Here is a 13,563-nt window from a genome sequence, read left to right as displayed (position 1 = left end):
TGGATAGAGAGCTGTAGATTTGGTGTTTTCCCTGCTATATTTTGGTCATACTTTGGAATGGGATATATAGTTGGTTCCATGATGAAATTATGTTACAGGATTTTTTACTTTAGGGAGCACATAGAAACTGCTTGAGTCTCAGGTGACAATGTAGATTTTGGACCTTCAACTTACTCCAATTGCTAAAGACTATGGGAGCTTTGGAACCTGAATTTTATTTCTGCTAGCAGAGGACCATGAAAATTTGATGAGAAGCAGTGAAAGTTTATGATTAAAATCACATGTTTGAGTGTCAAGTTTAAAAAAGTTGGTGCTGTGATTGTTAGTGATGAAACATGATGAAAGATAGTTATCTGGACATGACTTGCTTATGCTCTGTGCTGGGACCTTAGACTGTGGTAAGTGGAGAAAAGAAACTGAGGATTGGGTTTTATTCAGTACTATCTGCTTCATGACTTAGATACAACCGGAGCAGCTGCCTCAGGCTTCTGTTGCCTTGACTTCTTTTATTATATAGGCTGCAGCTGTGAACCAAATGCAAACCTTTCACCTTTAAGTTGCCTTTATTAGGGTATTTTACCAGAGCAATAGGAAAAGTAGCTAAAACAAGTTTTATAGCTCTATAAATATATTTTTAAACATTTAATCTTTAATGAGGTATAAAATTGGAAAATTTTCTCTCATCCTGTGGTTTGATTTTTATGGTTTTTCTTTAAAATTTTTTTTCTTTATTATACTTTACTTGAAATATTCTCTGACACTTTGATGTAAGCATTTAAAACTCTCATAAAGCCACATTTACTTATATATTTATTTTTAAATTGTGTCTTCTATGTCACCTCTAAAACACATCATGAAATCCAGTATCATGTGGGGTTTCCTCTATATCTTCTAATAGTTTTGTAGTTTGCCTCTTACTTACAGGGTTTTATTCATTCTGAGTTCACATTTGAAAATAATTTAGGCTAAAATGCGGATAGTCATCATTCAGCTTTGTAATATCTGTTTTCCCTTGCACCATGTGTGGTGGAATGCCTTGTCACACTGAATGGTCTTGGGGCCTTGGCAGCATAGGTGTGAGTTTACTTCTGGTATCTTTCTGCTTTTTTGGAGACTACAGCTCATCTCTGTGTATGCCAGAACCATAATGTCTGTATTATTGTAATATGTTTTAAATTATGAAGTTTATATCCTATAATAATTTAAAAATGGACTTTACTATTTCAGTAAATGGTTTTTCAAAATTTAATAGGAATATTCCTGAATATTTTTTATTACTTTCTATATTTTTGACATATATCAATATTTTAATGGCAGTCATATGTTCATTCCATAAAAATTCTACTTGTGGATATAACACTGAGATACAGGTTTCCAATGCACACTCGCACAAACTGTATTCTGTTAGCATATTATTTTGTAATACTTACTAAAATTAAATTTAATATATGCTATAATTCAACAATCCCTTTTAAAAACTACTTCATAGAAACCCAAGTAGCATAATAAATATTCATGCAACAATATTTATAACTCCATTGTGTTTACAACAGAAACATACAGGTGATTTTAAAAGGAAATATGGATGTGGGATACATCCACATTTGAGAACATGAGGCAAAATATTAAGGCTTTGAGACAAGAATCCACCTGGGTTAGAGGTAAGGAGCATCTATGTGTAGGGTCATATTGGTGTACAGAAACCAAAAGTCCTCCAACGATGTTTCTATTCACAGGAAGAGCACAAGAATATACACAATGCTTGTACTGTATGTTGGAGGAGCTGACAGGCTGGAGATACTTGTAAATAGAAATAGTTGGAATGGAACAGGGCTCTGGTTCACACATCTGTATAACAGACATGTCATTACCTTTTAATGTATGCTTCTTTGTGGGAGATGTTGAAATGTTCGGACTGTAAGAGTCATCAGAAACTTTCTTGTCTACATTTCCAGGCTTAGGTTGCTCTGAAAAATAAGAACATTAGTGGATGATTCTAGCAATAAAATGATTTAAGTTTTTAATATTTTAAATAATTCTTAATCTTCTGCAAACCATAGATAGCTTCTTTTTAAGTGTTCAGTAATCTACATAAAGTAGTGTAACCAGCACAAAGAGATTCAGTCTGAGCTACCTTTTGCTTGGTATTTGATGTGTTATAAAGAATATTATTGTGTTGGTTCACCCCTGGGATCCCAGCACTTGGGAGACTGAGGCAGGGAGATGAGTATCAGTCTGCCAGTCTTCCTACATATGAAGTGTGATGCCAGACTTTCTAAACACAGCGAGTCATCTAAAATATGACTGCCATTATGGAAATGCTGTAGATAAATATCAGAGACGTATCTCTAAAAATCAGTAGGAAAATAAGTCTAGAAGAAGCTAAAATGCAAAATTTATGTTGTAGTTTCAGTCCCTAGTTTTTTCAAGACTGTTTTGACTACGACAGTCTTTTCAACAGAAGGTTTCATTCCCATAATAGAGAGTACAGTGCAATCATGGAGCAAGAGGTCTAGGGTATGGCATAGTTGTTAGAATAGTTGCCTAACTTGTATGAAGCCCAGATCCCATCCCAGAAAGAAAGGCCTTTGTTTTTCATCCAAAAATACATTAGAAAATTATGTATCATATAAGACCTCCACTAAATTTTATTTTAGTATTTTTTCTTGTTGTTTAGGTCTTATTTATAGTTCTTTGATTCATTTTGAGTTGAGTTTTCACTATAATTTAAGGGCCTCCAATTCATGTGTTTGCGCAGGATATCTAATTTACCCAGCATTATCTGTGTCTGACTGTTCTCTCCACACTCTCTTGTTGCCCAGAGAATGGGTATGACTAGTTCTGTGATGTCTCCTCTGTTTCTCTAGTCTGGGTGTCACTTGTCTCTATGCCAGAACCACAATACTTTCTGTAGTTTGGGAATAAGTTCTGAAACGATGAAGCAGGATTCTTCTTACTTGATACTTTGACAAGATTATTTTGACCACCACAGTCTCTCGAGACTTTGTAAAAACTTGAAAATGGACTTTTCTATTTCTGTAGAATGTCTTTGTAATTCTCATGGGACTTTCAGGTCTCTTTAAATCATTTTCTGTGGTTTTGACACCTAAAATATAATTTCATGCCAGGCATGGTGACACAGACCTTTAATCTTAGCCCTTGAGAGTCATAAGTAAGTAGAGCTCTATGAGTTCAAGGATAGTCTGGTCTACATCGTTAATTCTTGGTCTGTCAATGGCTATGTGGTGAGTCCCTTCTAAAAAAAATAATCCCCAAAGAAATACATAATTTAATAGTTAGTATTTTCAGTTCATCAAAAGACTAATGCTGGCTAATAGAAAGGAGGTAGGTTTTTTTCTTTTTCTGTACTTACTTGTAAATTAACTGCTTATCACTTATGTACTCTAATCAATTAGGTAGTTAACTAATTGATATGTTGTGAATGTGGGTGTGTTTTTGCTGTGGGTCCACCTGAATATGTCTTCCATTTTATTTTCTATATTACACTTGTGAGCATATGTGGTGGTTAGCAGTGAACAGTGAGTTTCATTCCACCTGTGCTATTCACTTTTTTTTCCTTTTGAGACAGGGTTTCTCTTTGACACAGAACTGACAGATTAGCTTGAGCAGACTGGTTAGTGGGCCTCGGGGATCCACTCTCTCTGCTGATCCAGTTTTAGGATTATAAGCCATTTACTGAGCTATTTCCCCAATCACACTGCCCATTTTCTTTCTTCCTCCTTTCCTTTACTCCTGACACCCCTCTGCACCCCCATACAGTCCAAAAGTGGATGTCAGGTATTTTCCTCAATTATTACTTATCTTAGTTTAAAATTATCTATTCATTTGTAGGCTCTCTCTCTCTCTCTCTCTCTCTCTCTCTCTCTCTCTCTCTCTCTCTCTCTCTCTGTCTCTGTCATGTTTGTATCCCTTCCATTCTACCAGGAAAAAAGTGGATGTTACATTCCTTGGATTTGGAGTTACTGTTGGTGCTGGGAATTGAATTTATAAATGGAAGAACAGCTAATGCTCAAAATCAGTGAGCCATCTTTCAAGCCCTTCACCTTGGTTTGTCTAATTGATCCCTGAGCTTATCAATATGGCCCTATTTGTTGGCCAACATCCCTGAGTGTGGGCACTGACCATGGCTTTTTTTGTGTGGTGCTGGGCATCTTACCTCAGGTCCTAAGGTCTGGAGCACAAGCACTTTACTGACAGAGCTCTATGCTCAGCCCAGCCCCTTGTGTTTTATACAAATATAAACAACACAGTAGAACTGTACAATGACATTATAGCTCCAGTGATTGTGGTTGTAATAATAAAAACTCAAAGGTTTCTCAGTTAATAAGATACTCATAAACTATGACATCTTCTGTTTCAGATCATCTTGCAGAAAATTAAAGCTATGAGAGGTGAAGGAAATCTACCAAGTTGCATGGGTTAACTGTAAAGGGTGGGGGTGCCCACACACAGGATGCTTTACTGTACTGAACGACAAAGCCCTCCTCCACACACCTATCTATTTACACCAAAATCATGGGACACCTGCTGTTCTTACATTGGTTGCATTTTGGAAGGGCCCACAGGTTGAGTACACTAGTAACTAGAAACAGTGCAACTGGAACAGAGTTTCATTTCACAGGTCTGTATTACAGTGGTGCTTTTACCTTCAACCTGTTGTTTGCTGGAGTCAGATGATGAACGAATCAGATCAAATGGAAAGTTATCACATTTCTTGGGTAACGTTGCAGATTTAGACTTCCCTGGAAACACACGAACAATGCCAATCAAGGATACTAGAAACAAACTAACTTTAAATTTTAAAGCAATAAAATAAATGCCAATCTCCTTCCAAAGTATATCTTCTTTATCATCCTTGTCAGTTTATAAAATAAAGTAACTTAACCTGAAGGAATGGACTCTCTGTATTATTCTTTCTGGGTAGTTGATGTGTTATGAATACTTATATAAGAGTGTAAGACAAGATTCCTGAAGAAGAAGAAGGCTGAATGTGCTTGTATACAGCAACCTTACAGGGTAAGGGAGAGGCGGTGGTAGTGCACGCCTTTAATCCCAGCACTTGGGAAGCAGAGGCAGGCAAATTTCTGAGTTCGAGGCCAGCCTGGTCTACAGAGTGAGTTCCAGGACAGCCAGGACTGCAAAGAAACCCTGTTTCGAAAAACAAACAGGGTAAGGGAGTAGGATGATAAGAGTTTAGGAGTCTTTCTGTCTGACATGGGGATTCTGATACCAACCTTTCTCTCATGGCATGTTTCTGTCTCAATAGAAGTATAGAAGTGGTCAATGCTAATGTCAGAAGGCATTTGTCTTTTTAAGCTGAGACATCATACCAGACCCCAAGTACAGTTTACATTATAAGAATACTACCATGTTTTTCTTTTTAGATAAAGAGAGTACTGCATAAAGTTAAAAATGGTTTTGTTCATTGTGCTTCTTTCAAAATGAATCCTCTGACATTTGTATTGACCACTTCTATACCTCCATTGGGACAGAAACATGCCACGAGGGAAAGGTTGGTATCAGTATCTTGGCAAATACAGAAGTGAATGCTCACAGTCATCCATTGGATGGAGCACAGGGTCCCCAATGAAAGAGCTAGAGAAAATACCCAAGGAGCTGAAGGGGCTTGCAGCCCCATAGGAGGAACAACAATATCAACTAACCAGTACCCCTCCCGAGCTCCCTGGGACTAAACCACCAATCAAAGAAAACACATGGTGGGACTTGTGGCTCTAGCTGCATATGTAGCAGAGGATGGCCTAGTCGGTCATCAATGGTAGGAGAGGCCCTTGGTCCTGTGAAGGTTCTATGCTCCAGTATAGGGGAATGCCAGGGCTAGGAAGCAGGAGTGGGTGGGTTGGGGAACAGGGGTTGGCGGGGTGGGGGGAAGAAAAGGGATTTTTGGAGGGGAAACTAGGAAAGGGGATAACATTTGAAATGTAAATAAAGAAAATATCTAATTTTTTAAAAAAGGCATTTGCCACAAAAGCCTACTAATCTGAGTTTTTTAGCCAGAATCCATGTAAATGTGCAAACCAACTTCACAGGGTTGCACTTTTATTTTCACAGACACACCATGGCATGATTCTCTGCCTTTTATATACATACATGCCCAGAAAAAAACACAGAATATTAAAAAAAAAGAAAATTATGATGACCGAGTTTAGTCAGAGACTAACAAACACTAGTGTGAGCATATTTTGAATGCTATTAAAAAGAAAGTATGATAATGAAAATAGATTTAATGTGTATTTGAATAAAACTACAAACAAACAGCAGCATATGGAGTAATTAGAAGGTATTTATAAATGGGTCCAACAATTCCCAGTGACTTCTATGGAAAAGTAGTGATCATATTCAATTCTATGTTAGGGCTGCTGGTGCTTAAAACATCCCCCATCTTCTGGAAGCTCCAAAGTGAAATAAGAAACCAGGCTAGGGACCAGATTTGTTACACACCTTCAAGTGTGTGAAGGGTTCCACAGATCACAGGAAAACCTTAAGAACCAGGTAGGAGGCTGGACAAGACCTAACAATTAGAGAAAGATGCCAGATGAAGCCTCTGAATCTAAATACCATTCCCACAGAGGGAAAGAAAACTCCAACCCTCATAGGACTTAGTCTTTTACTCAATACTGCAAATGCCACCAGTGAAAGAAAAAAATTACTAGAATTTTTAAACTAAAAATACAAAAGACAGAAAACCTATCAATGAACTAATTCTAAATATTCAGATTCTAGTGCAGAAACAGAAACATGATAAACCAAGACATTACTTCTCCACAAGTCACTAATCCTCTAATAATGACAACTATAGAAGTTAGAAGAATTACAAAGAATGATTGTGAGCATTTTCAAACAACTCAAGGAATATGTGACTATATGTCAAAAGGACAAATGCAGAGATTTTTCAACTGAAAAAGCCAAGTAAAAACCTCAGTGGAAAGCTTCACCTACAGAATGGCTCATGTAGAAAACAGAATCAGGGATGAAAGACAAATTCTTTCAAAATTGGATCACACAGTAAAGGTTAAAAAATAGATTTTAAAAGAAATATGAACAGAAATAGAGAGCTCCATGAAACATTTCTCTTTAATCGGGAGTATAAAGTAGATGGGGGTTACTGAGCACGTCAAGCCACCTCTCATCCAAATGGCAGGGGTATAGAGAGGAGGCTGCTTAAGCCTGCTGGAAGTGAGGTGATACGATGCATCTCTGGTTGTTAATGGATGTACTTGCCAATATGTGCTGGGTTTTTTGACTGTTTAAAGTACTGGGACCTGAATCTATGCATTTTGTATGCAAAGTTAGTTCTCCACCCATGCACCACTTCATTCCCACAGTCTTTTTCACTGAAAAATTTGAGTCCTGATCTCATTCAGCTATTTAGGTGGACATTAGCCACCTAGCGCTTAAACTGCTCAGAGACCTCAACACATCTTTGAATTCTGGGGATGTCTTCTAGACTCTTTACTTTCTAGACTCTTTATGTGTTTCTGGTTGCTGGCCAGTGTAACGTATCTTCTTAATATTTTCAATTTATAAAAAGGACAGAGCCAAGAATTAGGAAACAGTTTATTCAGGCAGCCACAGCTAAACTACTAACTACAATCATTCAAGAATGGTTATATAGATACTTTGTACAGTATATGTGGAATTAAAAGTATACATGACCTGGATCCAACAATCCCACTCACATTCTCTACTGTATAGATATAAACAAGTATTATAAAACTGTTCAGTGATAGTTATTAGACTTTTGATTGTATCTGCAACAACAGATAAATAGATGTGACATAAAAAGAAGCCATCAAGGAGATGTGACATATTCTAATTTCAGCATATCGTGTACAAAATTAAAGGTTTTGAGATCTGAAAGCAATTGATCAGTTTAACAGCACTGGAGACAAGAAGGATCTATGCACAGGATTTGGTTACTGAACATAACCTTAAAAGCAGAATGTTTCTTATAAGTAGATACGTGTGTGAAGGGTTCTATATATGCAGGAAAAACATCCATACACATGAACTAAAATGAAACTTCAAAAACATAGATTTAATATCTCTCCACTAGGACAAATGCCGAAATAAAGTAGAATATGATTCTTTTAGAGAGTTTTAGTTGGGCAAATTTATAAGAATCAAGGATGCTTTCTATTTCTACATTGTATTTCTTGCACAAAAGTGAAACATCCAACTGTCAGTTTGCCCAGGCAAGTGCTTTTGTGAAAAATGTGTACCCAGGACTTTCCCTTAATTTGCAAAGTTGGATGCTCTGGAGGAAACTAACTTAGTAAATTAAATTTCTTTTTTTACTCTGAAAACATTAAATTATAGTTGATTTATTTGTGACTGTGGAGGTCAAAGGACAACTGGATCTGGAATCTCTGTTCCTAGCATGTGTCATGGGAATGGAAAATGTGTGTTGGGTTTTGTGGTAAGCACCTTTACACACTGAACCAAATTGACTCCTCCACCCCACGTTTATAATTTCTTGACATTCTTACCAACATTTGTTCTTCTTTCCTGTTTGTTTCAAGTACTGATAATTGAACCTGGTTATTTTTTTATGCAAGGAAAGAAGAAGAGGAGGGAGAGGAAGGAGGAGGAAGTGGAGGTGACCTCAGAAATAAACTCTCATCTACATGGTCAAGTGCACCAAGGTGACTTAATGGGTAAAGGCAATGTGGTACAGTGGTGCAGAAAAGACAGAATATCCCGGAACTGCATTAATCCCACCCTCTTGCTTCTGACATGCTACTTGGGCTGGATGTGAACTTGTCATTCTCTTGTATGAGCTTCCCAAGGAGCTGGGATTAGAGGCTGCCCCCATAGGACTGCTCTCCCAATCTCTTGCACTTTTTAATGTCAATATTTTCCTTTCTTTCACTTTTTCCTTTACTTTCTCCTTTTTTGTCCAATAACCATACAATTGGTATGGAGTGCTACCTTTTTGTAGTTGAGGCTGATTTCTCACATGAATATTCCTTATAATAGTCCCACAGTGGATACAACAATAAGAAAAAAATGACACAATCTCCTCCTACAAGCATTAACAGTGGGCAGAGTTTCATTGACAAGTCTACTATTTTTGATGAATGGTTGAAAGGCCTAATTCTGGCTAGTATGTATGGCTTCTGTGTGTTCATGGCTGCAACAGCAATGTCGAATCTTCATGGAAGCAATTCATGACAATGATTCCCATCCTCCTGCTCTTAGATTGTTTCTGTCATCTCTTATTCAATCTTTCCTGGGCCATTTGGGTAGGAGTATATAAATGTCCCCTTTAAATGGTTGTCTAGAGAGGTCTAAAAGTTCCCCAAAGAATATAGACTATAGCTATTGCTCTTTGTGGACAACCAGAATTAGATGATGAGACTTGACTGGTTGGTATAACACACACTTTATTCAGGACACAGAGATATCAAGATGAGACTACACATGATATTGGGGGAGAAAAGGTCTCAACCAGCTTTGTATTGTGTAACCCATAATATGACTATGCAGCAAGGTGTGTCCATTGGTACAATAGTTGTATAACTATTTTGGAGATATCCAACTACTTGTAATTGCATTTGAGGCCAGCTCCATGGGAGAGAATACATTTCTGGTAGTATACACATGTTCAAAGCATATTCCCACTGAGGACATGATCCAAAGGAGTTTTACACTATAGCTGTCTCTTTAAACAAACATGTCTAAAACTTTAATTCTGATGAAGCCTTTTCCTTTTTGATTGTGCTTTATGTCAACTATAAAACACACAGCTATATCTATTATCCTCTAGGTTTCCCTTATATGTTTCTCTATTATTTTGCAGTTTAGCTTTCACTTGTAAGAATTTTGATTTATATTGAAGTACTTTCATGTACAGTTTAAGGGCAGCTAACAATTGGAAACCCTTGGGTGGGATTGTGTGCTCAATGCCTCTCCATGCTGGGGTTTGGTATGACTGGAGCATGCACAAGTTTGGAACATGCTGTCACAACTGCTGTGAGTTCATGTGTAGCTGCCCTGCTGTGTCCATAAGTAAATATTTCTTTGTAGTCATCCACTGCCTTTTGGTCTTACACTCTTTCTAACCCTTTTACAGAAATGATCTTGAGGGTTGCATTGATTTATGGGTATAACAACATTGTGCTGTTAAATGGAAAAATTATTAAACTGATTCCTAATGGCATATTATCTTTATTAGTCAGGGCTCTCTAAAGAAACAGAACTGATAGAATGAATATGTATTTATTGAAGGATGATTTGTTAGAGTAGCTCACATACTGTGGTCTGGCTAGTCTAACAATAACTGTTGCCTGATAGAGATGCTGATACTCTGGAAGTTGTTCAGTTCTTGAAGCTGGATGTTTTAGAAATCCCAATCTGGTGCTGGAGTTCTGGAGGATTTCTAGAGGACTGCCATAACTCAGTCTACATTGGAATACTGAAGAAGTGAGTTCTTACACCAGTAAAGGAATGCCTCAGTGGCCTGACAGGTAACTTTACCAGTGAGAATGAATATAAACAGGCAAAAAGCAAAAGTTTTCTTCTTCCATGTCTTTTGTTTTATTTTGTTTTGTTTTGTTTTTCGAGACAGTGTTTATCTGTATAGCCCTGGCTGTCCTGGAACTCACTTTGTAGACCAGGCTGGCCTCAAACTCAGAAATCCACCTGCCTCTGCCTCCCGAGTGCTGAGATTAAAAGCATGCGCCACCACACCTGGCTCTTCCTCACCTCACATGATCCAAGAAAGAAAGAAAGAAAGAAAGAGAGAGAGAGAGAGAGAGAGAGCGAGAGCGCTTCACAGACATTAGACATTTCAACTGTTTGGGTTGATTCTAGATGTAGTCAAGTTGACAACCAAGATTAGCCATTACATTGCTGTATTGCTCTTCTATTTCATTGGTCTCAGTTATCTGCCTTTTGTGAGAACCATAAAACTTTCATCACTGTAGCTCTGTAGGAAGCTCTGCAATTATGAAATGTGATTCCAGGTTCTTCACAATTAATTTAACTGCAACATTGTATCAAGATTCCATATGAATTCAAAGTGGATTTTCCCTTGTTCTCTTTCAACATATACACATGGGGATGCTGTTATTTGCATATATGCTTGTATATATTTTGTTCAGGTATTTGTGCACACATACCCTGTTCTTTTTGTGGTCTGAGGTATTAGTGGGGAATCTTTTTCCTTTACTCCTTCCTCCTATTCACTGAGGCAGTGTCTATTATTCAAACTCAGAGCCAGACTATGTGGCTTATCTTGATAGCAGCTTGTTCTGAGGATCTTGCCTATGCCTTGTAATATAGGATTATAGATGGGTTGTTGCCAGGACACTGCCTTATACACAGGTTTCAGGACTCTGAATTGTGGTCCTCTTTAATGAATTGCAAACCCTTTAAACACTGGACCATCTCTGCAACAACCCAAATGGAATTTTCTAGTTCTACAACTTATATCTGAGGCCATAGGGATTTTACCATAGTCTTTAGGTAGTTTTTTTATACTATTGTCAACTGACTAATATAATTTAATCTTTTCAACATTTTCAACTCCTGAAGTGTCTAGTGCTAAGAACCAGGAAACAGTTTTCTCATGTAGTTACTGTCATAGCTAAAAAATTACATTCATCCTAGAATAGAAATGTAGATGATATGTATATGTATACTGAGTTAAAGGTGGGAATGTCCTGAATCCAACCACTTCACGCACACATTCTACTGTATAGACATAAAGTGGCAGAAGAAAAATGTGTAGTGTTGATGATTGTACTATTGATTGTAGTCATGATCATAAAAATGTAAAGGTGACTTAAAAAGAAATGCCTCAAGCATTCTCACATCAGGACATTATGCAGAATATGAAGGGTATGAGAGACGAATTTACCTGCATTAGAAGCAAGTAAGGAATCTATGCACAGAATCACATTATTGTGCAGAATTCCCCCACCCCCACCCCACATGTCTATTTACAGGAAAGTACTGGAACAGACTGTTTTCATAACATTAGCCATATGTTGGAATGGTCCAGAGGATGAAGATACTGGAAAATAGAAGTGAGAAAAGCACAGAGTTCTGTTTCACACATCAGGATGCCAGAAACTTCCTTACCTTTGAGCACACTTTTCTTCCGAGGAGAGGTTGACTTTTTCAGAATACGTGTTCCTCTAACAATTGGCTTTTCTAAGTTACTAATTTCAGATTTCTCTGAAAAGTGAGAACACAGTCATTCATTGTACCATGAGTAGAAATTCTCAGGCATTTAGATACAAACTTAACAGTCTGGAATAAATTCTGTCTAGCCTGATGTCCTAGTTTGCTTTCTATTACTGTGAAAGAGATCATGATTAAAGCATGATAAAGACCATGATTAAAAGAAGAAAGGGTTTATTTGACTTACAGACTCTGATCATTCTCTCATAGGTAGAAGCCAAGGCAGAAACTCAAGGAGGGCAGGAAGCTGGAGGCAGGAAATAAAGTAGAGACTGCCCCCACACCCCCTTTTCATGGCTCACTCAGTTTGCTTTTCTTATGCAACTAAGGGCCACTTGCTTGGGGTGGTACCACCTACTTCGAATAGGCCATTTCCATATCAATCAATAATAAAGAAAATGCCACCTGTGTGCAAATCAGAATCAAAATGCTTTCATTTCTGTACCTTGTTAGTGAGTTTTAAAGTTATAAAGTCTTTATTTTGTTCTTTTTTGATTATTTAGACTATTATGATCTCTAAGACTCATGTGAATTTTCAAATGGAATATTTCATATTTCTGCAAAATATTGTTGAGATTCTAGGCATTTTCCTAGAACACTTTATTCCTTAATGTAGTATTGACTATTAACAATGTAAGACAACATTCACATTTCAAATTTATAAAGTCTATTTCTGGAGAAGGTACTTTGAAATAGAAATAGGTTATTGTTTATTTACTGGCAGAACTATTAACTGTAATTTTCAAATAAACTGCCAATATCTTAAAATTAAAAGCATCTATATCCATTATCCAACAACCACACATTCTTATATTGTATAGAGCCATAAGCAAATAAGACAACTAAGAAAAATGATACCACGGCTCTGATGGCTAACTCTTGACTTAACACTAAAGATTTAAAGGGCATTGTAAGATGCAACTGTTGAATACATTACAGCACATTCACATTTAAGAGTATCATACAAAAAAAGGAAAGATGTGAGGGATGAAAGATACAAATATATCTATTTATGCCACCATGGAACGTATGCTATGCCCATAACATTAGCTGTTTAGTTGAGGTTAGCAGATGGGTAGAAACAGTGGAACTGGCACAGAGCTCACATACGTGCTGCTGACATGCCTTTACCTTTGATAGTGAGCTTTTGTGTAGTAGTGATAGGCAGAATGTGTGGACTTTTAACAATGATCTTTCTTTTCTTTATTTTCTTTTTAGTCTCTTTAGATGACTCTGAAAAATGAGAACAAGGTCTTTTAATAACATTTTCTGAAGACAGTGTCTCTTTTGGCTCTGTTATTATTAGGTAGTAGTGTCTTATCAGCTATGACACTT

General features: G+C 37.2%; 1 protein-coding gene across 1 annotated transcript in view; it reads right to left on the bottom strand.

The window, feature by feature from the left end:
- Positions 1-13,563, bottom strand: part of LOC110300626 (coiled-coil domain-containing protein 7A-like) — a 319,531-nt gene that overhangs the window by 37,672 nt on the left and 268,296 nt on the right. The window contains exons 51-54 of the mRNA XM_085843505.1: positions 13,360-13,461; positions 12,127-12,222; positions 4,668-4,763; positions 1,872-1,967 (exon numbers count right to left, since the gene is read on the bottom strand). Coding sequence (XP_085699631.1) covers positions 1,872-1,967; positions 4,668-4,763; positions 12,127-12,222; positions 13,360-13,461 — 390 coding nt within the window. The remainder of the gene's footprint in view (positions 1-1,871; positions 1,968-4,667; positions 4,764-12,126; positions 12,223-13,359; positions 13,462-13,563) is intronic.

This window comes from Mus caroli, unplaced genomic scaffold (assembly GCF_978045245.1).
Source record: "Mus caroli unplaced genomic scaffold, Mus_caroli_1 scaffold_10, whole genome shotgun sequence".
Lineage (NCBI taxonomy): Eukaryota > Metazoa > Chordata > Mammalia > Rodentia > Muridae > Mus > Mus caroli.
The sequence above is the reverse complement of the archived record's forward strand: the minus strand, read 5'-3'. Positions and strand labels throughout refer to the sequence as shown.